The sequence below is a fragment of the Dermochelys coriacea genome, chromosome 5, assembly GCF_009764565.3.
Source record: "Dermochelys coriacea isolate rDerCor1 chromosome 5, rDerCor1.pri.v4, whole genome shotgun sequence".
Lineage (NCBI taxonomy): Eukaryota > Metazoa > Chordata > Testudines > Dermochelyidae > Dermochelys > Dermochelys coriacea.
This window is the reverse complement of record NC_050072.1, coordinates 4,786,234-4,813,415: the sequence shown is the minus strand read 5'-3', so window position 1 is coordinate 4,813,415 and position 27,182 is coordinate 4,786,234. Positions and strand designations below refer to the sequence as shown.

General features: G+C 45.9%; 1 protein-coding gene across 7 annotated transcripts in view; it reads right to left on the bottom strand.

Annotated features, from left to right (window-relative positions):
• Positions 1-12,791: 12,791 nt before the first annotated feature.
• The window catches only part of FAM219A (family with sequence similarity 219 member A), a 166,782-nt gene continuing 152,391 nt past the window's right edge, over positions 12,792-27,182 (bottom strand). For 2 of the 7 annotated variants that reach the window (XM_043515362.1, XM_038401492.2), the window contains exons 4-7: positions 24,976-25,056; positions 24,508-24,562; positions 19,183-21,593; positions 12,792-18,758 (exon numbers count right to left, since the gene is read on the bottom strand). In XM_043515362.1, the coding sequence (XP_043371297.1) occupies positions 21,435-21,593; positions 24,508-24,562; positions 24,976-25,056 (295 nt within the window). In that variant the 3' untranslated portion in view covers positions 12,792-18,758; positions 19,183-21,434. The remainder of the gene's footprint in view (positions 18,759-19,182; positions 21,594-24,507; positions 24,563-24,975; positions 25,057-27,182) is intronic. The other 5 variants (XM_043515364.1, XM_043515365.1, XM_038401490.2 and 2 more) reach the window with 4 other exon arrangements.

The following is a 27,182-nucleotide window of genomic DNA, read 5'->3' as shown; positions in this document are numbered from 1 at the left end:
GAGAAAGCAGGGGGACCAGAGTGGAAGGAATTAATGGTGAATGGAGGTCGGTATTGATCTGTATGAGTTCATTTCAGGCTGCCAGTGCCCTGTGATCCAGCGGGGCCTCTCTCCCTTATCATGATGACAGAATATTTATCATCCTCGTCCAACCCTCTCTTTGCACACATACGGCGGGGCATCATTAACACAGTGGCTGCTGTGCTTGCAGAAGGAAAGGCTTCCCCAGGCAGAGTGGCGGAGGTGTCTACTTTATGGAAAGGGCCCTGTGATCTGGGCGACCAGTTTTACAGACTGAGTCTCCAGTCTGCCAGGAGATGGACTTGGGTTATGAACTGTCTCCATCAGGTCCCATTGAGAGAGGAGGGGAAAGGACCTAGTGCTGAGTTTCTTCTCCCTCTGGTCCCAGGCAGGGTGAGGCAGCTGGCCCAGGAGTGGCAAAGATTGCACAGGATGCAGGGATGAGGCAGTGCTGGTCTGTGAGGAGAGGGGATGGTGGCACAGCTGAGGTCCATTCTCTCTCTCTGTGGCTGCTGATGGCTGCAGGAGGTGGTGCTAAGCAGAGCTGTTTTCTTTGACTTCCTCTGTGGAAAATTTTGCTTTTTTAGCAGAAATCTGAATACCAATTTTTTTTGGCTCCAAATCCAAAATGCCACCAGGATGCATCAAGGGAGACATAGGTCAGGCACTTCGCATGCCATTTCTCCTCTGTAGACCAGGTCCTCTGGTTGGACAACATCTCCCATGGTGCATCAGAGTCTCCCCTCAGAGTAGGAGAGCTGGGGGGCAGTGCCAGGCCTGGCTTGCTCAGAGCTGGAGGTCGGGACTGACCCCTAGCTCTCTCTGTGAGAGAGAAGCTGGCTGGTTAACATCTGGCTCCAGCTTCCTTTCATGAGCTGGAAATGAGTTAAAATGCCCAGGTCTGCGTTTACTCTTTGCATCCTCTCTCGTGGCCCTGGGCTCGGATTCTGCTCCTGGGCTCCCCTGGCAATTTACTGGTGTTTGAAGGCACCCTCAGTCGACAGCTCAGGCCCAAGGCTGGCACACTGCTGGGAACTGCGGCACACACTGCTCTCACACCAGGATCTTGTATTGGCACCACGTGCCGGGGTGTCCAAGGTGCCCATTTCCCTGGATGCTGGCCCACAATCACCCAGGGGTTGCTGGTCAAGATCTGAATTTACAGAAAAGGAAGAGCTGAAATAAAGAGACACATGCATTTCCCACTCCATCTGCTTGAGCAGCAATATAGATGCCTCACCAATGCCCCAGGCACTCAGCCTTCTTTCTCCGCTTGCCCCTGCACTGGTTCTTGTTCTCCACAAGCAGTCAGCCGACAGCGAGAGACTCGGAACTTCGTACGACTTACAGGTTCCAGCCTCACTCAGCTTGGGCTACAGCAAGTCACCTGCCGCACAGAGCAGAGGGCTGGGGCAGAGTGCCCACCCACAGTCATGGCATCTCCTACGTGCCAGTTACCCAGCGCTCTTAGCAATGAGCTAATCTGCACCAGGCTTCTGCATTAAAGGGGGAATTCATAGGCTCTGAGGATTGCTTTTGTACCCCCAAGTCCATGTACAGCACCACACAAATCAGCAGTGCCAGCCCCAGCATAAGCGGCTTTAACTATCTCAGGGTTTGCACTGCTGCCCATCATCTTAGCATCTCATCAACTTCCATGTAAAAGAGACAGGCAACAACAGCATCCTCAGTGGACTTCATGGCGCCTCTGGCTCATCTCTTGTATCAGGTAATAGGCAGCTCTCTTTGGGCACTTTTTAGGGGAAGGGGAGGTTTGAGTGGAGGAAGAAGGTGATGGTAAACTTATCTCAACTCCTACTGCCTGTGATAGGAGCTGTGGCTTAGAATCATAGAATCATCAGGCTGGAAGGGACCTCGAGACGCCATCTAGTCCAGTCCCCTGCACTCATGGCAGGACTAAGTATTATCTACATCATCCCTGACAGGTGTTTGTCTAACCTGCTCTTTAAAATATCCAACAATGGAGATGCCACAACCTCCCTAGGTTTCTTAGGTAAGGATTGAATTTGGCCTTCACGTTTCTAACAGGAACCAGGGTTTGTTCTCCCCACGTAGGTGTGTTCTCATGCTCTGTTGATTTGTCCAGTTTGGCCACGTTAATCCAAGTGTAATACAAAGAAGAAAAAGTAGAGCTGGGCCAGACTGTGTAAGTCACCTACCAGCCTTGCTGTGGGTATTCCTGATGCCGTGACACTGGAGCATTTAAGCACAGGCCTGAGTCATTCTGGTACAGCCATCCTCTATCCTCCAGCCTTATCCACCCTCAGTTCTGGTCTCACCTGAGAGCCTCCAGCTCCTTCCTTGTCTCTGTTGTGACAAACAGAAGCTAGTTTGAACCGGGCAGGGGAAGCCAGGGTGGCGAGGAAGGTTGGAGATGCTAGTTGAGGCCACAGGAGCCAGGTGCATGGGGCCAGGTCAGTAATGCTGCCGACCTCGAGGAACAATGGCAAATCGGTGCCATTCCCCAGTAGGGCAGAAGCCAGTCTGCTGGTAACAGTTTAAAAGTAAAACTCATCCTATAAAGTTGCATCCCTACCCCTCCAAACACACGTGTCTGCTGTTACGTAGGGAGCAGAATGATAACGTCACTATCCTTGTTCAGGAATATGCTGCCCACTTTTGCTTCCAGTTTATACCAGACTCACCAAAATAGGGATTTGGAGAAAACCTAGATACACACAACAGCTAAACAGATCCTACAGCATTTCATCCTTCTCCTCACCCCATTACCCCTCCCTTGTGGGGCACACGTCACACACGGATCTCCCTCACAGCGTGAGGGCCAGGCAGACCAGTCCCGGGGGGGGAAAGTGGAGGTACAAAAAACGGGAGTGATCACCCATCGCCAAGTGTGGCCTTGGCAGCCACAGGGCTTCCAGGGGCAGGTGATCTGTTTCATTCTGCTGAAGGGAGGGAAAGAGCAGGATCAAGCCGCAGGTTTCCTTCCAATCTGGTCTTGGGGTCGGCTCAGGACCTGCTCAGTCATCACAGGAGCCTGGGGCGAGGGTACCCTTCAAAATGCAATGCCCTGGATGTAACAATGTGGGATTTATTGGATATGTGTGTGTAATGTGAGCTGCTTAGGCCCAAGGCTGTACCTGATTTAATCAATAGTCCTCAGTTCTTCCTGGGCCCAGGCCTGACAGTCCTTTGCGGCTGCGGCAGGAAAGACAGGAATTAGCACAATCAGCAGCATTCTTTTATTAAAGCCAGACGCAGCCTCATCTGCAGGATGCTTTCAGAGGCATAAATATTTGAGTGTGTGCCCGTGCGCCGCTGAGACAGGCCTGCTTCCATCGTTTCAATGCAAAGGGCTGGCTTCTGAAATAAACCGTAATACATTAATGGCTATTTCCTCCTTCCCTGCTGGGGCTAGCAGGAAGCACTCTGTCTGTTAAGCAGCCATCATAGAGCTATGGGGCACGGTTTCCAAGGAGACAGATAGTTCACCCCACTCATGTCTCTGCTACCACCATCCTTTCATCACTCCCTGTTCTGGTTCCATTTCAGTTGCCCTATCTAAACATACCTGTCCCAGGTGTCTTCCTAGCCCTCCTCTTCTCCCCGCTCTGTGCGCTCATTCACTCCCACCTTCTCCACACTCCCAAAATTGACAACTCCGGCCTAATTACGCAGAAAATACAGGCACACAGGAGCCAAAGACTATTTTACTGGTTGCACCTTGGGAGCACACACCCTCACCTCGAGGGAGACCCCCCTGCTTAAATGTGGGGTTATGGGGGGGGGAACTTTGTCCCTGGCGTCCTCCACAGGGCTCTCGCTTGGACCTGCGATGGCCTCTCTCAGCCTGTGTCTTCTCCTGATTCTCCCGCCGGGTGTTCTGTGGCTTGGCCTTCCAACCAAATCACATAGAAGTCTGAACCCCTTGAGGAGTAGCACAAACAAGTGCAAATAAAAGTTCATGCCAGCCTTCCACTCCCCTTAGGCTTCACTATAGTTCCCTTGTTGGCCCTACTTCAGGGCCTAATCTGCTCCTGTAGTGTTTCCCTCGTCGTATACTGCCTGTTAAACTCTAGCCCAGGGCTGCTCTCTGCTAGAGACCTGTCTCCTCCGCAGTCTCTCCCAGCTGAGCTCCCTCTGTCTGGCAATTAGTTCTAGGAGAAGATGGGTGAGGTTCTGTTGCCTGCGATGTGCAGGTCAGACTCGATGATCATAGTGGTCCCTTCTGGCTTTAAAGTCTATGAGTTAATCACCCCCTCGGTGTGAAGCATGACTAACCAGGGTTCTTTCTCCTATGTTGCAGGAGATGGGAGTTAAACCCTGTCATACACCTGCCTTCTTTCCACTTGCTTATTAGTCAGCATGTTAAATGTCCCGTCTAACTCAGGATTGTGAGCTCTGTGTCAAACTTCCCAGCGAGTCCCATAACTCGCTGGCCTACTAGGTGCTAATCTCCTTCTAATGGCTGGCACCAACAACTACAGTAGAAGGCCTACAAAAGAGAAGTCCAGAGTGTTACTTCCTTAAGTTACTTCAAGTTGGAGCTTTTGCTCTTTGGTGCTCACGAGCCCTTTGGTCTGACCCAGTAGAGCCAGTCATATGTTCTTATGACCCTGTGTTTAATCTGCACTGAGGAATTCTCTCTCTGATCATTACAGAGCATGGTATGCCTCAAGGATAGTTGATCTACAGTGCTGTATTAAGTGTTTAACATTAACAGAGATTCCAATGTCCACCCGAACTGAGGAAGAAGAGTGGGTTCATGGGAAGGAATGTGACTTATTCTTAGGCAGTGCAAGTTTTAACTTTAAAGCTAGATCATCCTCTCTGGGCCTTACCTCAATGCTTTGCTTCAGATGCTGGAAAGAAAGCTGGAGTCGATGGTATTGATACAATATTAATGGATGTTAGTCTGGCCCTATCCAGTGCTGGGCTGACTGCAGAACTCTTCCATTTATCACTGTTGGCTTCTAAACCATCCATTAATGAGTGGAAACAAAAAGTTTGTACCAAGCAATCCAAGCAAGAGGAAATTGAGAGGGAAATGCAATAATTATCGACTCATTTTCAGGCTACTCTCTACTTCCACCAAGGTTTCAGACAAATCCATGATGACTGACTTGAGTTTGCTAATGCAAATTGACGGCATTTTAATGAGTGCTTGAGCTAAATTTCATCCTAAGCACTTTTAGTGCCTGTGAAAGGTAGCAGAATAATAACTTGCCAGCCTGAAGTCCTCTATTTAAGACTCAGTAGGACCTAGTCCAGACAGTTGCACTGTCAGCTTCCCTGACATATGCCTCCTCCCTGACCTAGACTGACCACCTGTATGGATGAGAAGGAAGGTCAGGCTCTGTGGCCTGCTCAGCCCTTGCTGACAAGGGGGTCAGTTCATGCCAATTCTGATGGTGCTTCCTGTAATCTAGTCACTCATTCGCTGGGAAATGGGCTTAGACCTACCAATTTGTTCTACATAAGCCTTCAAATAGCCGTGAGACAGCGGGAACTTCCAGTCAGGGCTGGGTACACACTGGTGGGCCCTTCCAAACTACAGCTTTCACATGTTATTCATTACTTTGCTACACCCAATCATTTGCTATGGATATCGGGACCATTAATCGTTAGTTTGCTGGGGTGTAAGATTAGTTTGGGTTTCTCTTGCCAATAGCATTAAGGTTAAATATTACCTTAACGAGGGAAACAAATTATTTTACTTATCGGAATAATCTAAGAACCCATCACCACCACCCCGACACTAGCCCTATTGGCTGATTCCACAACATTCCAATTTCTTGCGGCTGTAGGAAGAAAGAGACGAGGGGTAAAATTCTCAAAAGTGCCTAAATCCTATTTACTTTCAACGAGCTTGAGGCTCTTAAGTGTCTAAGTCCCTTTAGAAAGTGGGACCTGGACACTTTTGAAAATTCTACCCTAGGATTTAGAACCTAACCCAGGTCTTTGCATGGCACTGAAAAGGACTCTAACCACTAGGACATCAGGCGTGCTGGCGAGTCACATATTAATGATCTCCATGATGCAGAGTTTGGCTTTCCCAGTGTAAAAAGTTGTTGGAGGTAGTGCAAACAATGACGCCTCCTGCAGGTGCTGGAGGGTTAGCCTGCTTTGGACTCATAAGAACGGTCACTTGTTGTATATTCGGCTGGATTACACGGTGTTTAGAGAGACAAGGCAGGTAAGGTAATATTATTTATTGAAAGATATTACCCTATCAACCATGTCTCTCTTACATCCTGGGACCTACATGGCTACAACAACACTGCAAACAGAGATTAGGGCAACTCTAAGATTTAGTTGGGGTTGGTCCTGCTTTGAGCAGAGGGTTGGACTAGATGACCTCCTGAGGTCTCTTCCAACCCTGATCTTCTAGGATTCTATGAACACTGCTCTAGTTGTTTTATTTCTGTGCCCAAAGTAGGGGCCAATTTGGCACATGAAGCGAAGATAACTAGTCCTATCCCTGTTTTAAACCAGGACTTGGACTACTAAGGAAATGTATCCATCTATCCTTTCTAGAGAGAGACAGTGTATTTTACTTGAAATGTGCCAGGTGATGGTTGCTGCCTCAGCAAATGTATCCCGCCCATGAGATAGATGAGCAGTGACTACCCCTGCTGGGCCAAACTTCTTAATAAACACCACAAAGAAAAAATTGTGTCTGCATGGAAAAGAAAATGACAGGGTGGATTTTCTTCTCCAGAGAGACGGCCTGCGAAGAGAAGCACTGAACAGCCCCAAAGCTTTCAACCTAGGGTGACCAGACAGTAAATGTGAAAAATCGGGACGGGGTGGAGGGTAATAGGAGCCTATATAAGAAAAAGACCCAAAAATCAGGACTGTCCCTATAAAATCAGGACATCTGGTCACCCTATCTCAACCACGCAGGAAACTGATCACATGAGACAGACTCACTGGATCCCAAAGGTGGATTCTCACTCAGTGCTTTGGAAGAAAGTGAAAATTCTGTGGTCCCTAACAATATATCCCTGGGGGAAGTTCCTTCTTGAGCCAGAGTCTGGAGACCAGCTGAATTTGTGAGTTAGCATCTCCATGGTTAGATATCTAATCCCATTTCAATCCCATTGTTCACTTCCCTCTTCTAACTTTGTCAGTAGCTCCTGGGGCAGAACAGTTTGGAGAATGCTCTAACTACAGCTTTTATGGTCAGAGTTGTCTTTAGAGGCCTAAGTTTTCTTTAACGGTTTAAGTCTTAATTATGAGTTCTGGGTTCTCAGCACCATCAAAATCAGGCTCTAGATTGCTAGTGGTAATGGGCACAACTGATATGTTTAGATACTGGGAAGCTAATGTTATTTTAAAGAAACATATATGTCGTTACCACTGTTGCTATCCTCTCACCTCTTCCAACAGCCAGGACGGTTATTTCCAATGAAGGACGCAGTTTCATATGTATGCTTTTTAATATCGTTAATTCTGTTACACTACACACAACCAGTAACAATGATAAATACTGCAATGGAAATGTTAAAAAAATATTATACACGCTTCATGTTTTCCAAAAAACACATTTTAAAATAAATTAATGCATAAAACGTAAAAAAAAAAATCACAACACAACGGATCTGTTTAAGGCAATACTCTACACAGACAGGAGTGGAAATACACCAGTGTGCTACAGGATCTGAACAGGAAAGGAAAATTAAAACCCATTCTTTAGAAGATACAGGTTGACACTTCCAGAGTGGAAATAAACCAAAACTAGAAAGAAACCAAATTGCCAAGTGAAGCGTGGCATTAATATGCCTGGCTGTGCCAAATGACTAGCAGTTTCTTAACATGGAACAAGGCCAAGCTATGAAAATCATCTCTTCTTCCTAATTAAATGATTGGTTAGGCTGAACCCTATACTTGATGCCATTTTGTATCTGGCAGTTTCAGCTACATTTCACTACACCCGAGAGCCAGACAGGGATGGATATTCATCTCTTGGTCTGAGACCAACGGAGAGGTCAGGAGTTCTCTCCATGAGAAGGAAATTCCATTTAACTGATCCAAAAAAGAGCTCAATTCCAGTGACCCACAAACACCTCCTGTCGTCCGCTGCCTCGGACTTCATGCAGTGAATTGATATCTTGGGAATGCTTTGACACGGTTTTTAATGCAGAGCACAAGGTTTACCTTCAGGATGGGTCTAGACACAGTAAAGAGTTGAGCTCTCCTATACTTCTGTACTCATAAACAATGAAGATCAATACAACACTGCTGAAAGCAGAGGCCTGTTTAATTCCACAGAAGGAAAAAAAACAACAACACTACAAACCACTGTACTCTGTGACCCATTGTATAGATACAGCCAAGGTATTTGCCATTTTGATGACTGCAAAGGCTACACACAAGCCTGGGTAGGACTCTGCCACATCAGATTAATCCTGGGTATTAATGAACCCTGCAAGTTGGCCATTTTGAGGTTAACAAATAATCTTAGTGCAAAGAAATTCCCCTCTCCCACCACAAAATAAAAACGGACAATAGCCACTTTCTGCCAGCTTCTATGGGTGGATCCTCGTCAACTGTAGTGTATGCAAGAAGGGCAATGCCAGATCCCACCTATATCGACCAAATACATTTCTAGTAAGGTGCATGTCCGCAAGGTGCCGGTGGGCCTTCTGGCAAGAGGCTTCTACACTACCCCTTTAAAGTACTTGAAGAAGATGATTACCTATATATATATGCGTGTATGTGTGTGTGGATTCAGATAAAGAAGCTTAAAAATAGAGGGGAGAAAAAAACCCAATGAATAAACTAAAACTAGTGATGCTCAACAATTTTTTGCTGCTCAACAATCTTTGCCATCTTGGATTTGGGTGGGAAAGGGGGCAGAACTGGTCTGAGAGTCATTTGGATACAACAATCTATGTCATTTCATCACTAGTTCATATGAAGAAAACAAGGAGAGGTGTGAATGGAGGGTGTGTGCAATATAACAAGGCTTGCAATTCTAGAGCTAACCACTGGACACGGATACCAAAGTTTACTGGTTACAACTAGTTATAAGTTTACAGTTAATGCTGCTGTTTTCTCCCCTTCTGCCCTGTTCCTTGGCTGATTCTCTGGTTTTGGGAAGCTGTAGCTGTTTCACACGATGGTCAGCATCATATCTCCTGCACCACCCCGTCACATAGAGCACAAGGTGACTCATCTACATTATATACAATGAGATTTGCAAGTAGCATGTTACTGCACAGAACGACATTGCATGCAAGATGACTCCTGCTTTCAGAATTCTTTAGAATGCTATTAAAATGGCGGTTCATTTCCTTCTTTAAAAGGCTCAGTAATCCCTGCGGAAGGAGTAAAAATGGTTAAAAATGTGCAAAAAAAACCTTTCCACTTCTTCTCCTTTATAGAGACTTAAGAGTTTTCATGAGAGCCTTCTAATCACAAAACTACACCTGTACCCGGAAGTCTGCTTTCCTTGCAGGGCACATCAAGATGGGTTATGACATAGCATAGCAAGTGGCTAATTGGTTGACCATTCACCATGCATCTCCATCATGGGACCTACGAATCCATGTGAATACCACCTGTACTACAATGAGAGGTAGGTCTGACTCCTGGAGTTCAGATCTGCGGTCAAACTTCCCCTGAGTCCAAAGGGCTTTGAATCCTGTGCTCTGGTTCAGATCTGTCTCTAGTATTGCTTAAGAGAAAGCAACACCCCTCATTTGCACAGCAATATCCTAAAAGTTGAAAGGCTTTTTGTGCATTTAATTTAAGGTCTCGATTAAAATCAGCATTTCAGAGCTGCCTGCTGCTACGCTGCAGAAAAGTAACCTCATCTGTGACTGGAACAATGTAAGGCCTCGATGTCAGGTAGGAGCCAGCTGTCAATACTGGTTGCTTAGTTTGATTCTTTAACCTTTTGCAGATGTTAGCTAACTCCTGCTTGGAACCTGCACTTGGGACTTTGCTCATGAGGCAGCAGGATAGCACACAGCGCCCAGGGGAGGAAGCTCCCTGTACCACTCTAGTGACGTCTCGGACTTACTCCATGAACAGCCTGGAAGGGAGAGATGTACATCTCTTCTGCCCAAAGGGTGTTCTCATGACTCAGCCTTTGGGGCTGAGAGGAAAGGGAAAAATGAGTAGGAAACATTTCCCCTGCAGAGGAAAAACCTTAGCATGAAGGAAGGATGACAATTGCTTGTAATCCAACGTTCATTTTTTCCACCGCCTTCATAGCGAGAAATTCATTATCACAAGAAAGTAATAATGACATTAGCCCACACCAAGAGCCGGATCCAAATCTCCCTGAACTCTGCGAAGTCTGGATCTGGGTCAGAACTTTGAAGGCTGGACCCATCTAACGCAGAGCACAAACTCGGAATGCCGAGCCAAGAGGCTGCAGCAGCCGTTCATGGGAGAGGCGAGCAGGGTCTGTTTTAATGCTGTGCTTCTTTTATACATGGGGAAGTCACACATGAAAGAACCACCAGCCTGAAACTCAAGGCCCTTGTATGCTTTGTATTTCGATTGGATCCTCTGCTTCTATAAAGCCAGTGGTGACGCTGCCTGACTCCATGGATGGGAGAGACCGATGTTCAGTTAGCCATTGTAACTATCACAACACATCACACAGGAGACATCCCCAGGGGACTGAGTTTGCTGGACGGAAATCAAACCTGGTTCCTGCCACTCCACCATCAATTTGTTTGTAGGCTCTCCCTATGGCCTAATGCCCACTTTGATTTGCCTTGATTTGCCAACTGCCAGGACTGGCTACATCCCCCAAGGTATTGGATGTCAATGCACCTGGGCCATTATCTGTGTGAGCTTTTCAATACAAGTAATTTGCGATAGGTTGAGCAGAGACAGCTGGGAGGTGGGGGATGCTAAAAGCCCAAATGCACGTCAGCTGTAAAGTAACTGATAAAAATTGATTCCTTTATCCTTTTGGAAGGAGTAGGGAGACTGAGGTAACTGGGATAGAGAGCAGGAATTCCTGTTAAATACAGTCTGGGCATCAGGACAATGCAGTATCAGGAAAGAGCAGAATCAAATGAGTAACCAAGGAAGAAAATGTCACTCTGGGAACAAACAGCCCTACAGTGAATGGAACTTATCTCACTGCTGCACCTCCCGGGTGCTTTTGTTTTTCTGGTGCCTGTTGTGGTGGTTTCCAGTGACATGTCTGAGACAGCCGCATTGCAATAAAGGCTGCATTGTACCTTCTCCTCGCTTGATGTAATTCCACTGCTTAGATCATAATTTGTTACTATGGAAATAGCTGCGTCACGGACCAGGGACTATCAGCAACGCACACTTGTTCCAAACGCAAACCCATCTTGTACTAAGGCATGTCACTAGAGAAAAAGATGGAATCGGATCTGTCACTAGCTCCCACAGGTAAATCCCACTGGATTGGGAAGATCCTGGGAGCAACTGCCACCTGTGGCTGCAGGGGAAGGCTGCGACACACGTTGATGGCAAGGTGGCCAAAGGAAGCAGCCAAAATGCAGCCTGCAGCCCCCAAAGTCGTGCTGTTCTACAACTACCTTCCCTTTTGTACAAAAGTGCAGCTCCTAGGAAATCCCAGAAGTCTGCGAGTGCAATGTTCCAGCCCAATGTGATACTCTTTAGTTCGACTCATGCTGAGATCCTGCAGTCTGCACTGGCCATTGCAATCTCCTTCATTTAATCCCAATCAGCTGGCAGGCCTTTGGCCCCCCCGGCAAGCAGCCAGCGATGTTCTCAGATGGACACAGTTTGGGTGCTGCTGTCCGATGGATGTCACAGACTCAGAGATACCAAAGAGATGGGTGCAGAGGAGAGACGCTGACACCCAGGCCCAAGGATCATTCACTACTCTGTCAGCTGTGCGTGTCAGGCCTGACAAACTCACCACACCTAACACATTGTTGCCATAATCTGTATCTAATAGGTGACATCTAAGTATACAAACTGGTAACATGCTGGTCCTGAAAATCACTGTGTGGTGTATGCACAGTAAACCCCCAAAGGGCTTTATAAAACACGTGCCACAAAAGTGTTCTGAACATGTATTTGGACTGCAGTGTTTGAGCCACGCCTGTTCAGACAAAGGAATGTGGTTCCACTTGCTTGAATGCGTCTCCAATGTCATTTAGGCAAGATGTGACCAAAGACAAGGAAAAGGACATTTACAGACAAGGTAAATAAAGCCCTCAGGCGAGCAAGTGGGACAAGATGACACTTAATCTCAACATGGGGTTGAGAGAGCAACCTCTAGGAAGCCTTCCTGCCTCTTGAAGCAGGATGAATGAATTGTGGGATGACAGCCTGGCATCCACACCACGGCAGGAGAGAGAAGCTTGGGCTGGGCTGACTTTTCAAAGAACACATTTCAAAGGTTTACTGGGGCTATAAAGACAGGGTGTGTGAACTTCAAAGAATAAGTAATTGAAGGAACTGATTGGGTATAATATCTTTGTATTGTAAAAGTGTAGCAAGCAAGGTCTTTCAGGAAAGCCTGTGACACACTGGTGATTAATATCAGTGTGAAATGTATTCATTAGCACTACATGAGGGATTATGGATATTCACTGCCATTATCCTTTAAAGTCTGGGACCAAACACAGGGAGAAACAAGTTTTCTCCCAGAAAGGAGGGAATGTATCTGCCTATTTCCAATGCAAATTAAGTATTATAGAATCAAAACAATGGAAGTCCTATTTACATTTGAATCAGAGGCGGCATGGGAAGTCAACTGGAAGGGAAGACCAGCATGGAGCCTTCCCAACTCTTATAACAGGGTCAATGAATTCTGGGAGAAAGCAGCAGAAACAGGAAGCCATCCTGGTAGCCATCACAGAATGTTGGATCCTTCAACCAAAGCAGCTGAAGTCCCTGAGAAACCTGCTTAGGGAAAGACTGTAACTTGCTGAAGTTCAGTTTCAGTCTCAGAAGCACATTTTTACTTTCGTTTGCTTGTAACACTGAAAACTATGACTTTTTGTTTAATACATGTGTTTTACTTCTACTATACATCCAATTTAGTGCTGTGATTGAAAGAAGAGTGTTTGTGAAACCCCAGTTAAATCGATGGGCTGCTCTTTAAAGAAGCAATGAACAATAACATCTGTGTGTCCAGCGAGAGGGCTGGACACTGCAGGGGAACGTCTCTAGGGAACTCGGGAGCTGGGGTTTGCTCTTGTTACCTGCAAGGCCAGGTTTGGACTGGCAGAGTCCTGAAGAGTTTGCTAGCAAGGCAGACAAGCTGGTGTGTCAGGAGTTGTCACACAGCTTAGCAGTAGGCAGACTCACACTTGTGGAGGCTGAGAGGGGTATCACAGTAACTCATAATTCTGGGGACCCCAGCAAATTGCCACCCTGGTGTAGTGGACACTACAGGGCAGACAATGTGGGGAACATTTGGGACTGGAGGGCGTTGGGGTCACCCTGCAAAAAGTGGCTGGGCACTGGAAGCCTGGGTATAACCTGCAAGCTTGTAGGCTGGCTGTTGGGATCAGGGCTGTCAAACACAGCTTTGAAGGTACCCAGCGTCGCAGGGCAGATGGTGACATAACCCCCCCCAGAGATGTGGTTTCACATTTTTTGGAAACTGCCTTTATCACTGCAACTTACCTTACACAACACAAAGGAATGGGCTTAACGCTTGAGCTTCAGGTGCCAGCTGCGCACATTGAGCCCCACAGAAAAGAGCAGGTGCCCATATCCTGTCTGTTGGAGATGCTCCCCTGTTAGTTTGTTGTAGACTGTTCCAGTTCACAGTGCTTTAGGCTAAGCCACTGGCCTTTCTGGGTCTGGATTTGTCTGGTTATGAACGCTGTCCCTGCCATGCTCACATTCGCCGTTCCGGGAACACAGGCCGGCTTGCCTGATGAAACGCAGTTCAGAGCCTGAAGCAAACCCTCAGACACAGGGAACTGCGGCGTGAAAGTGAGAAAGAGGCCATGCTTTCAGGGAAGATGAGCAACAGAGTTGCTATCTCCAAGTGCCACTACGCCTTCCCACGAGGGGGGCACACACAGGACTGAGCACCAGCAACTGACTGACTTCGATAGGAGTTATGGACTTGGCACTGTGTGAGCTTGTAACATACTACACCACACCTGCACCTCAGTGGACCTTTACAGTTACTACCCTCCACTAGGCTCCTAAGTCACAAAAATCCAAACAATGTAACCCATACCGTCCTCCCCAAGGCCCTGCCTGGGAATCTCCATACACTGCTCTATTTATACAGGGGCCAAGGGCAGGAGAAAGAAAAGTGCCCTCCTGAATCCTGGTGTCCGCTCTGAAGGGAAGTCAGGGGTGGCACAAGGATGAGTTAACTTTGATTCAAATGCCGGGCATATGGCGATGGCCCATATATGCTGCGTCAAGCAATGCTCAGATGACAAGGCAAATTTACTTTTGTGTTGCAGCAGCCATATTGAGTGCGTGTTTGGAGGAAGAATGGAAGGTGAAGGGAGCGCCCAGAGAGCGAGAGCGAGCAAGCCTGAAAGCCAAGAGAGGGAGGAAAGTTTTAATTTATACCTTAAATTGTTACGTCCACAGAAAAAACAAGACAGGAAGCTTCCCCTGGAAACTCCCTCACAGATCAGATCTGCTGCTGTGCTGCTCATTTCCACCATTTGGTCAATTAATCCAACTTGACCTCCCCCACGCCTGTACATCCACGTGCCCTCTTCCGTGCCTTCATCCTGCTGACGATGGACAGCGCTGCCGGGATCTCAGACGCGCCCCCACATTCCACGCAGCTGGAGCAGCAGTAGCCAAGGCCTGGGCAGCCAGCTGCGCGAGTGCCAGCTGCTCCATAGCCAGGAAAGGCACCCCTGTCAAATGGCTCTCCCCAGTGTGGTTTTATCTCGATTAGCCTCCCCCCTGAGGCCTTCTGGCACATTGCAACATCAGAAGCCGCTACATAAAGGGACGGGGAGCTACACCGCTTCTCTTTATGGATTTGGATTTTTAAAAGAAATCTGACAGTTTTAAATTCACCCGTCATCTCTAGCACCTTTTGCCAAAGGATCCTAAAGCACCTGACAACGATAAATGCAGCCTCACTACCCCTATGAGATAGAATTATAGCCCTGGACAGAGGCAAGGTCACAGCAAGTGTGTAGCCGAGGTCAGGACACCACTCTACTCATTAAGATTATTAGCGGATTTTCTGTAGTTAGCATCTTTCATCCCCCGTTGGCTTTCGGGTTGGTTTCCGATGCGTGCGCAGCAAGCAAGATTTGCATCGTGCCTGTAACAGCACCTTACTGAAGCAGATTAGGTTGGACAACCAGGACCTGCCCTAAGCTAAGAAGGCACTTGGCAGCACCCCCAATCACTGCCTCCTTTTCTCCTCCCACCAACCCACCTGGCAATCATCTGGGTCCTGTCCTCTTTCAAAAGCTTCTTCCTCGTTTCTGCTCAGTCATGTACAGCAGCAGCTTATTTATCAAACCACCCAGACTCCTTTGCACTAGCTGCAATGGGACCTCAGAACAGGTGCCACAACCACCAGGACACAAGGATTCTGGGGAGCAACTGAGCTATGAAGGTGCAAGCCGGGATGCAGCTGAAGAGAAGCCAACACCCCCTCTGGGATGGGGGAGTTGGAGGGCAGATACAGAAGCTGAAGAGAAGCAGTTTGGCCTACCCTGTGTGTGGGTAAGCCTGACTAGCCCAGTGCTATTCTGGCAAGTCCAGTCAGTGGGGACACTGCTTCACTGCTACCTCCACCACACCTATTTATTCAGCTCTAGGCAGGCACAGACAAGACAGCCAAAGTAGCACATCAGACCGAAAGGCACATGGGCTGACAGAATAAATACGCTGGCAAAAAGGGCAGAGGAAGAGATTACAGAGAAGAGCCTAGCTGGAGGATACTACATCTAAAATATAATCCAGATAAGTAATGGGGCAAGCAACATACGTCAGAGAAGGACTCGGCGGGTTCTCCCTCTGTGAGGATTGGCTTCATAGCTGGGAAAACATTGCATCAGACAAGCTTAGGGCCAGTGGCCTAGTTAGATGATATCAAAGTTCCTTCCTTCCAAAGATCTCCGTACACGTACCTGCAACATGGAAAAAGGGCACCAGGAGGACTGAAACAGGACTACTGGCTAGTGGACCAGGAAGCCCCCTCCGTTCCATTTTTCAGTGTGCAGTGATAAGTTAGTGCAGTGGTTGAGAAGATTGTGAGCCAAGCTCATTACAAGATGACAGTTTGTCGATCAGCTAAGATTCCCTCTCCCCCCCGCCCAGCTCAACTTGACTCCCCTGCCCTCCCTTCCTGACTCCAAAAGATTTCCCCACCTTTTTACCGCTTCTAAAAACTCTAAGACTTCCTGTGACACCCCCTCTTCCTTTTGAGATGGTATTTGGCTCCTCTCCAGAGCTTCACAATGCTGCTCTGATCAATAGCCTCCACAGTGCTCCTAGACCCTGATGGTCCAGGGCACTGGACATGGAGATCCTCAGAATAGGGTTGCCAACTCTGACTGAAGTTATTCCAGGAGATTTTCCGACCCCCACCCCCAACCTGACAATGTCATTTTTTTAAAATATCCAATTAAAATATCCCAGATTGCTTTCAGTAGTCACTGGGTGATTGATGCTGATTCCAGGCCAATCCTGGAGGCTTGGCAACTCTACTTCAGACTATGTGACTGTTCAGTGCATCAACTGAATTCGTCTACATGATCACTTTTGGTGGCATTTAAGTAGAAGAAGAGTCAGACTAGAATGAATCTGAATCATCCCATTTTGGACACTATATTGCAACACATTGTGCTAATGCAAGATAACTTGGTCCCAACCGGCCCTGCATCCAGTCACTTACTAGGATATACAGGTGCTTAGATACAAGGATGATCAGTATAGGTGACTCACAAATACTGAGGGTAGACAGAACTTTACAGTGGGTTTGTTGAGTATATATTCCTTCAAAGGGAGCAACACACCACACACAGACTGTTACTCGCTCATCCCAGTGTGGCAGAAATGTAGAGATTCCCTATTTATGGTGTTAATCTTCGGAAACGGGGCAGTCTTCATTCCAGACGGCGAGCCAAATCTGTACGTTGAGGCCTCACATACTCGAGTCAATATGGAAGTTAACACCTGATAGACAGGAGGGGTTGTGATCAAATTCCGTTGTTTTATGGTGACTAAAATTAAAAATCCTAATATACATCAAGCAGAGGGGCTTTGATTTTAGAGGCATCAAGTGGACATAAATTTGTGGGGACCAAGAGTCAATATAAGAGAATTTTCCAAATTCTCAGGCAAACAGCGTCTGTGTGATAATTTCAGCAAATGGTGACACAGGCTTTCGCCCTGTGTGGAGTTGTAATGTGGCCCTCGTGGGTTTGGGATTGGAAGATGGGACTTTTGATAAAGTCAGACTCTTCTTGAGAACGCCAGGTGGTTTAATGTGACTAGTCACCTTGAAATAAGGGATGCATCGGGATATCAAGTGCTCTCTTTCAAGCAATCTGCTGACACGAGAACACTCTGGCAGTTTTATGAATGTGTTCTCCAGCTGAAGTGGAAAGTGAGGGATATCCTCCTTTTTCTTCCCTCGTCTCCTGGGGCTGAGAAACAGCACCACAGAATCGCCAGGTACATTGCCAGGAACTGTCGGCATAGTTTAATCCCCTTTGAGTAGCATGAGACAAGAGATGTCATCCACTGAACCCAAAGTCTGGGACATGAGGTCATGCAGGGAGAGCCAGGTTTAACTAGCCATTTTTCAGATTAATACCCCCCCTCAACCTTCCACCATAGTCTTTTTTTTTTAAAGCAACAAGTTCATAGTCTGCGTAAGAAACTGTAGTGGAGCAGGATTATTGGTCAACTTTCTATAATAGCCATGTGTGCATTTTCTCAATGCATTTCCTGAATCCAACCCTACATTGATAACTGCTTTTCTTTCTACCCTGTCTAGTTTATCCCCCTGGTGAAATACATGGACACAAAGCATAGAGTGAGGAGAAGCCAAAAATTTCCATTTTATGGATCTGTACTGATCATGCTAAGCTAGCTGTTTGTGCAACCAAACCCCTTTGCGAATGGGGAATGAAACAAACACAACATGTGATTTCCTTACATCTGTAGAAAGCGCCCATCATGGAGCATGGTTTGTAGATCCCATGAAAGTACTTTTAGTGTAATTAATATTTAAACATAGTCTTCACCTCCCTCCTATCTTCCCCAAACACTGAGCATCTCTCTCACGCAGATCCTAAAGGGTTAAACTGGAAGCATGTGCTTATTTCACAGACCAAAAGGTGGTGTGTGTTTGTGCTGGGGATGGAGTGGGGTGGACATTTGGGGCAGGAGGCTGAAAAAAATTTAAACCAGAAGAAATAAAAGCATTTGTTCCTGCTAACTTGGGGCAATAGTCATCACATCAGCAGGTGAGGTCTCTTCTTTAATATGGTGGGGCAGCCTATGAAGACTATTAATCCCAACATGCAGTGCTCCATCTTGATCTGCATACAAGCTCACGCTTGGTATAAGGACAGGGGCTTTGCATGCTGGGACCTGTAGTCTGGCACAGGGCATGCTATTGTATTTAAATACAAAGTAGGTGCAGAGCTCTGGGGCACCAGACCCCTTACAGGCAATGCTCCCAGTTGGGCAAAGTTTGAGCAGCTGTGCTTGACATGAAGAACACTGCCCCAGAGGATGAATATGATGAAGATGTTGGTGTTCATATGAATACTACACTATGTAGTCCCAGCCTATAAAGTTTTAGTCAGCAGTCTGAAAGCCTGTATTAATATAAAGAAAAGGAGTACTTGTGCCACCTTAGAGACTAACAAATTTATTTGAGCATAAGCTTTCATGAGCTACAGCTCACTTCATCGGAAGCATTCAGTGGACTTTTTTTTTTTTTCCACTCCATACGGCTAAATTCAGTGTCTTGCATGATGACAGGTTTCAGAGTAGCAGCCGTGTTAGTCTGTATTCGCAAAAAGAAAAGGAGTACTTGTGGCACCTTAGAGACTAACAAATTTATTTGAGCATAAGCTTTCGTGAGCTACAGCCCACTTCATACATCCACTGAATGCATCCGATGAAGTGAGCTGTAGCTCACGAAAGCTTATGTTCAAGTAAATTTGTTAGTCTCTAAGGTGCCACAAGTACTCCTTTTCTTTTTGCGAATACAGACTAACACGGCTGCTACTCTGAAACCTGTATTAATATAGCCCTTTAAAGGGACACTGTCAAATAATTTTAGTTCAGAATTTGACTCTTTTTTTTTTGGGTAAGATTTGGCCAAATTCCCTACTCATTACTCCCAAGAATCAAAAGCCATCTTGTCTCTGCACATAGTGTTTTGTGAGAGCTCCTCTTCTGCCTAGTTATTTCCAAAGTGGATCATCATTTCTGCTGGCATCATAGATGAAATGGGCACACAATGGCTGACGATTTGTGCTTCTCTAGAAACGTTTGGGAAAACTTCCACCTTAATAGTTGCCAAGTGATTAAAAAAGGCTAGATCAATAGGGGAATATTCAGTTTCCAAAAGTCTCGGAGGATTTGCAAAGGGCAGTTAGCACTTACAGATGTAAAGTGCTATAAACAACTGCAACTTATCATCACAGTGTCCTGTGAGGTAGGTAAGTATTCTGCCATTTTATAGATCGGGAAAACACAGTTTAAGTGATTTGCTCAAGGCCACACAAGCGAGTGGTGGAGCTGGGATCTAGAACCCAGGAGTCCCTGTGCTCTAATCCTGTGCTCTGACCACTAGATTATGCGGCATCTTGCCATACACAGAGTAAAAGCCAACAACAATTAAAACTATTAAAAGCAGCTGACAGTGTCCTATTAAAGATTCAGTTGACTGCACCTAACTTTTACGCAAGGATTTTATATACTCCAGGAAGATGAAATTTAAGCATATGTGTTGCATTCTGAAGGAATTCCCAGAAGTAGTTTAAACTGGAAAAATGTTTTCGTTTTCCTCCAATATTTTCATCATCAAAACCTGAAGCAAACACTAAAAGCAAGGTTGGTAGTCTTTGTCCCTTCTGATAAAGCAGAAGAATATGCAGTCATGTTTCATGTCAAGGAATTTAGTCTGATGGCATAATTAACGCAGGTCCTATATTCACCTGACTCTTGGGCATCTTTTGCCCCAAAAGCTTAAAAGAAGTATCAGGAGGCCAATATGGTTCGTAAGTCAGGAAATTCACTTGCATTAAAAACAAATCTGAATTGGCGATGCAGTAAATCTACTGATCTTAGAGGCATGCTTCCTGAACACGCACAGCATTGTGCAAAGACAACTGTTCCTTCACTACTGGCACCGCCGTAACACAAGCTACGGCTGGCTCAGAATAGGGCAGAGGTGGGATAACAGCAGTTTCCCTCGTGCGTCTCATGATGGGAACCTGCTCAATCCTCCTGTTGCTGGAAATTGCCTATCCTGCTAACATATGGCAACACTAAATGCACAGACGTACAGTGTCGGTAAATCTCTTCTGTAGGAACTAAGAGGCTCAAAGTCAAGATAACATGAACCTCTGTGTACTGTAAAAACCATGTGCTTTCTTCAACTCACTTTTTTGGTGCTATGTTAAGACTGTATCATTATGATTCTTCTTAGGTATATACATATTTTTTTAATAAAATGGACAAGGACTGTGATTTTTGCCAGCAGCTGGGCCCCCAAAATTCCCCTTAAACATTGGAGGCAAAACCCAATAAATAGGACTGGATTGAATTAATGCAGTAAAATGAATCCAGGAGGGGCATGGACGGATTGTGAACAGAATTGTATCTGTTTGGTGCTAATCTCATATGGAAATAACAGTAGGTTACATCAGATCTGTGACATGACAGTCCAAGTAAAGTTTGGTATTAACCCAGAATGAAATGACACTTACATGTTCTGTTTGTGTGTAACTGATTCCTAGGGTATATTAATCCTTGCCAGCAGCACTGCCATAGTCTAGAATACTCCACTCTGTTCCTATTCAGGTACAATTTTGGTTGGCACAAACTGATCAGTTTCAGTGAATGAATTAAAAATCAACCTTTCCCCAGGTTAGAAAGATCTTACATCTTAGACTCAGTTGAACTCACAGTTGGATTAGTTGTGACGGATAGGATTAACTGCAGCCACATCTGATCCTTCTCAATCCAGTACATCCACCTTACAAACCATACCCAGAGCCTGCCCAGACCCAGGGATCACTGGACCCATTTGCATTAGCTTCCCAGACCAGCCAATTGCTCAGGCTCCAGCGTGGCACTTGGAGCAGCTTATGTCTGTTAACCAAAGCTTAAAATAACTCATCAATCAATCATAAAATGGAGTTTTGGTTTCTCCTGGCTCCATGAACACAAAGAGGTGCACGTCCTACCATAGGAGGAAGCAATGGCTGTTAAGTTTTACAGTTATAGTGGAAAGCACTGATCACTGCCTGCCGTCCTCATTACTGGATGTGGCAGGCGGTGGAGGACGTGGCTTGGCAGCACATGCAGGTGGGGTTGACTGATTTAGGGGGGATTAGGTCGAGGTCCTCATCGTCAGGGATCTCATCTAACCGATAGCCATCCTTTAGCAGCTGGATGTTCAAGTCTTGGTTGATCTGCTGCAGACAAAGAGACAAACAGTCAAATACTTGAGACTCCCTGCCCCCCCAATGGTGCAGAATGGGAGGATGTTTCCTGAACATGTGACATATTTGTCTTCCATTCCCAGCTGCCAAACATCCCAGCAGTGAAAAATATCTCACCAGAGTCCCAGCTGCATCCCCAGGTGCCACACCCTTTCAATTCTCTCTCAACTCAAACAAGAGGCCTGGAACGCTTCCAAATGCCCTCCGCCCACCACCACTGGACCAAAGCAGACTTCCTTCCCAGCTGTCAAGAGTTCAATTCCAGCCCCCTTTTCTGCTGCTGAAAGCCTCTCGCTTTCCCTGCCTTACTGGGTATGCCTACACTGGAGTGGGAGGTGTGATTTCCAGCTGGGACAGATATACACATATTAGCTTTGATCGAGGGAGGGTGCCAAAGATAGCAGTGTAGCTGCAGCAGCACAACTGGTGGCTTGGTTAGCTGCCTGAGTACGTTCTCTAGGATCTTGGACAGGATTATACGTGGGTGGCTAGCCCATGCTGCTGCCGCTACACTGCTATTTTTAGTATGCTAGCTCAATCATCAAAGCCAGTGTGTATATGTCTCCTCGAGCTGGAAATTACTCCAGCAGCTGCAGCGTAGACATAGTCAAAGGCTATGTCTACACTAGCGCCAGATCGACGCTCTGGTGATAGATGCACCAGGGGGTGATTTAGTGAAGACTCGCCAAATCGACCGCAGATTGCTCTCCGGTCAACACCGGTACTCCACTATGAACGAGAACAGTAAGGAAAGTCGACAGGAGAGTGTCTCCCATCGACCCAGTGCAGTGTAGACACCGCAGTAAGTTGACTTAAGCTACGTAGCTGGAGTAGCGTAATTTAGGTCAACTTACTGCGGTAATGTAGATATAGCCAGAATGATAAGTGGCCACGTGAACTTATCAAGTCTCATGCATTACTTTAAGAGCGCCTGAGCTTCGAACTTCAAACGTGGGCCCCAGCACAGGGCTGGCTGCCTGGCAAACTGCATGGCAAGGGCATGGAGTTCTACACAACGAGAGAGCTGCTAACTGAGGCTGCACGATGCCACTATATATTGTTTTCTTGGAGGAAGGGAAAAAAAAAAGGATGAGAGGGAGGATGGCTGCCAGTGGAAAGAACTCTACTAAGTGCAATTCTGGTCCACCTGTTGACAAGGGGGTTGCACCCTCTGGTTCGTTAGTGCAGAGTGTAACTCTAAAATGTACCATTACAATAAGAGTTTCCGAGGCAGATGTCCTCCTAACCCTGCTTTTAACAAAAGTTTCTTTATTTAAAAAGGGGGGGGCTTATTGCTCAGAGCTTGCCAAGTATGAACCGAGAGTGAGTCCCTGAAGCCAACATGTGTACACGGTGAGTACTGTCTTACAAGTACACCACTCTTTAGAAAAGTATGTTTGAGTTTCTCATGCAGCAATAAGGAGCCAATATTTATACTGCACCTTTCACAAACAGTTACATGAACTATGCACAGGGGTTTATTGCAGCCATTACTACGTGCAGCCATGTTGTGGGACAAACAGCTCTTCTTTACCAATGCACAAAAGCAATGTACAGCAGCTTAGGCCAGCAAGTGAAGAATATTGTATCGAACTGAAACTTCAGGAGATGCTTGCAGTAAGGAGAGCTGAAATTGGGCGAGGACACCAAGACTCAATCCTCACCTCTTTAAAAGAGTGCAGTGAGACCTTTAATGGCCACGTGTGGTGAGGACTTCTTTTTTACATCTCAGATCGTGACTACCAGGGAAATTGATCGAAACAGCTCCCAATGTGGACATGCGGATTCTGAACCAAGAGTGTCCACATGATTCCAGAACAGCCACAGTGCTTTAAATTTGCACCCTACCTTGTTCCAGAATAACTTCCCTGTGTAGCACCTCACACCAAGCAGGGGCATTGTGTTAGCATTGATCCAGAAGGAAGAGCTACTGAAATCATCACCACTACCCGTGGTCCATAGGTGTTCCTTTGAGGTCTCCGATTCAAATACTGATATGGCCTGGCCTTGCTTAGCTGACCAGATCTGATTGCATGACTGTAACAGCATGCTTTGTTTGGGGACCAGATACATTCCAGATTTCTTGACTTGACCCTGGCTCCCAGCTATCTCTTGAAGGTTTGATTTTGGTTTGCCCAAAGAAGGGATTGAAGGAGAAGCAGTTTCCAGTGGCCTCCATGTGAAAATGGGTTGCCCAGCACCCTAAGCTTAATTTGATTCTTTGGTTGTGGAAAATATGGACCAGTAGCTGAGCAACTGATTCACTACAGATGTTTGAAATGTAGTAGGAAATAATGATGAAGAATCAACAATACTGAACTCTAAATCTTTTCCAAAAAGGAAGAGATAGCAAGAACTTCTATACAAGTTCTTCTTGGAATTTCCCTTGTCCCAGTTTTGTGGGGGCCTGATCACAATGCACAAATTCATAGCACGTGTCCAACATTCTTCTTATATAGACAGCTCTGAACAACCACTACTGTGGCATCCCAGGGACTTCCAGCACTTGTATGCATCAGGTGGATGGTTATCAAGTCTGCCATTGCCTCCAATCTAGCACGTTTGCATCTGTTGTGCCAAGGCACCATATATTGGAGGTCTGCCAGCATGGAATGCAAATTCTGACAACTATGGGATAAAACTTCAGCAGTGCTAAGATCACGCGAGACCATCCCCTGGGGAAAATTATGCCTATCTCCAATGGATGAGTGGAGAAATCCAGTTAACTCAGCTAGGGGAGAAGCACCTGCCATCTTAAAAAAAAAAAAAAAAAAAGCATCTTGGAATAAAGTGTTGCTACTAAATTCTTTGCCCAGCTCAATTTTGGAGTTTCTTGCTTCAATAATTAATATCTATGGCAAGGCAGGTAGAAAAGATTGTAACTCACCTCAGCTGAAGAATATCCTGAAGAGGAATATCTGGACATGTCAAAATCATCATCACTGTGGGGAAGACAAGATACAGCAAGGGGAAGGAAACAGTTAAAGAGCCTTGTTCTCTCTTTAGCATCTTGTCTCTCTACATTTTGTCCCTATCGTGAATCTCAATTCCAAGCACAGAGAAGTTTATATATGTATGTAGCAGCTTTCATCAACACATCTCAAAGTACTCCACCTGCCCCAGTTTTAAAAAGTCTGAAAATTAATATTTGCATACCCATTTCACATCTATGGAGACAGGCAGACAGGTTAAGAGACTTACCCAAGGTCACAGTAAATCGGTAGAAGAACTAGCACGAGTGGTGCAAGCAGGGGCCTGGGAGCTCAGGACTCCTGAGTTTCAACAGTACACTCCTTGCAAGAAACAATGCAAGATACTGATATACAATCTTACTGTTAATTAACACTTTTCATACCTGTCTGTATCCAGTGCTACCAGTGGCTTTTCATCTGGGCTCTGATCTAATGATGAATAGCCTTTATTGGGAACAACCAGCCTGAAAGAAGTAAAATTTTCCATTAAGCACAAAATTAAACTCAGAAACATTTAACACTTGAGACAAAGTCATAATGTAGCTAGGTTATTGGAGAGACTGTTCTCATTCCACAGAACGTCATTTTCTTTGAACAATCCTGTCTTGATCATGAAGTTGTTTAGATTGAGAGTGGTAGAAAAAAATAATTGATATGCCAGTAATTCATTTTTACAATGAAATGGAACCAAGTTTTGTCTCTAGTTAGCTGTCAGGCCAGTTTTCGCAGACGAATAAGCTAGCCGTGTCTTGGAAGTGCACTCCTCCCACACAGAAGAATACAGCTGGTACTTTTTAGTGTTTCACTCCGGTGGACATGTTCCACTAGAATTGCTTGTGATGTACGAATGCTTTTTGGTAGTAGTAAAGGGATTACATTAGCCAATAAGCAAAAGTAATGAGGAGCCCTCATAAGGCAGTTGCCATGAGTACCCCTAATATTTATAATGGGTGAATCTCTGGCCTTATGGAATTTAGCCCTTGCCCACCCTGAAACGGAGATGTTTACATGAGGAAATCATTAGCTAAAACCCAGGAGATTTACCAGGCCATTCATAGTAATTAATCTGCCAGGGGTTTAAGAGTTCTTATACCAACATTCAGAAACTGTCCTAGGACAATAATCCAATACTGGCCAGCAGTTTGGCAAGATATACATGAGGGACACCTGGGGGGGAAAAATGGGTTTTAAGGCTTGGCCTGAAGGAGAGAGGTTTCTGATGGACAAGTGGAAGGCTGCTCCAAATGTTGAGGGAAGATCAAAAGGAGAAAAGATGGAACTGGAATAAGGAGACACCTAGAAACTGCTCCTTTTCACAGTGTGATTTTTCTTAAAACTGGTTTCAGAGTAGCAGCCGTGTTAGTCTGTATTCTCAAAAAGAAAAGGAGTACTTGTGGCACCTTAGAGACTAACAAATTTATTTGAGCATAAGCTTTCGTGAGCTACAGCTCACTTCATCGGATGCATTTGGTGGAAAATACAGTGGGGAGATTTATATACACACACAGAGAACATGAAACAATGGGTTTTATCATACACACTGTAAGGAGAGTGATCACTTAAGATGAGCCATCACCAGCAGCGGGAGGGGAAGGAGGAAAACCTTTCATGGTGACAAGTAAGGTAGGCTATTTCCAGCAGTTAACAAGAACATCTGAGGAACAGTGGGGGGTGGGGTGGGGGGGGGAGAAATAACATGGGGAAATAATTTTACTTTGTGTAATGACTCATCCATTCCCAGTCTCTATTCAAGCCTAAGTTAATTGTATCCAGTTTGCAAATTAATTCCAATTCAGCAGTCTCTCGCTGGAGTCTGTTTTTGAAGTTTTTTTGTTGAAGGATAGCCACCCTCAGGTCTGTAATCGAGTGACCGGAGAGATTGAAGTGTTCTCCAACTGGTTTTTGAATGTTATAATTCTTGACGTCTGATTTGTGTCCATTTATTCTTTTACGTAGAGACTGTCCAGTTTGACCAATGTACGTGGCAGAGGGGCATTGCTGGCACATGATGGCATATATCACATTGGTAGATGCGCAGGTGAATGAGCCTCTGATAGTGTGGCTGATGTGATTAGGCCCTATGATGGTGTCTCCTGATATGTGGACAGAGTTGGCAAAGGGCTTTGTTGCAAGGATAGGTTCCTGGGTTAGTGGTTCTGTTGTGTGGTGTGTGGTTGCTGGTGAGTATTTGCTTCAGGTTGGGGGGCAGTGCCGCTGATTTGAAGGTATACATTGTCCCCAAATATGAAATAGTTATGGGTGAGGACAAAGTCACAAAGTTCAGCCAGCAGGTGAGCCGTGACATTATCGGGGATACTGTTCCTGACGGCTTGTAGTCCATCTTTGGGAGACAGGCCAGTCCTTGCTTACAGACAGCCCCCCAACCTGAAGCAAATATCTATTCAGGAGATACCATCATAGGGCCTAATCACATCAGCCACACTATCAGAGGCTCGTTCACCTGCACATCTACCAATGTGATATATGCCATCATGTGCCAGCAATGCCCCTCTGCCATGTACATTGGTCAAACTGGACAGTCTCTACGTAAAAGAATAAATGGACACAAATCAGATGTCAAGAATTATAA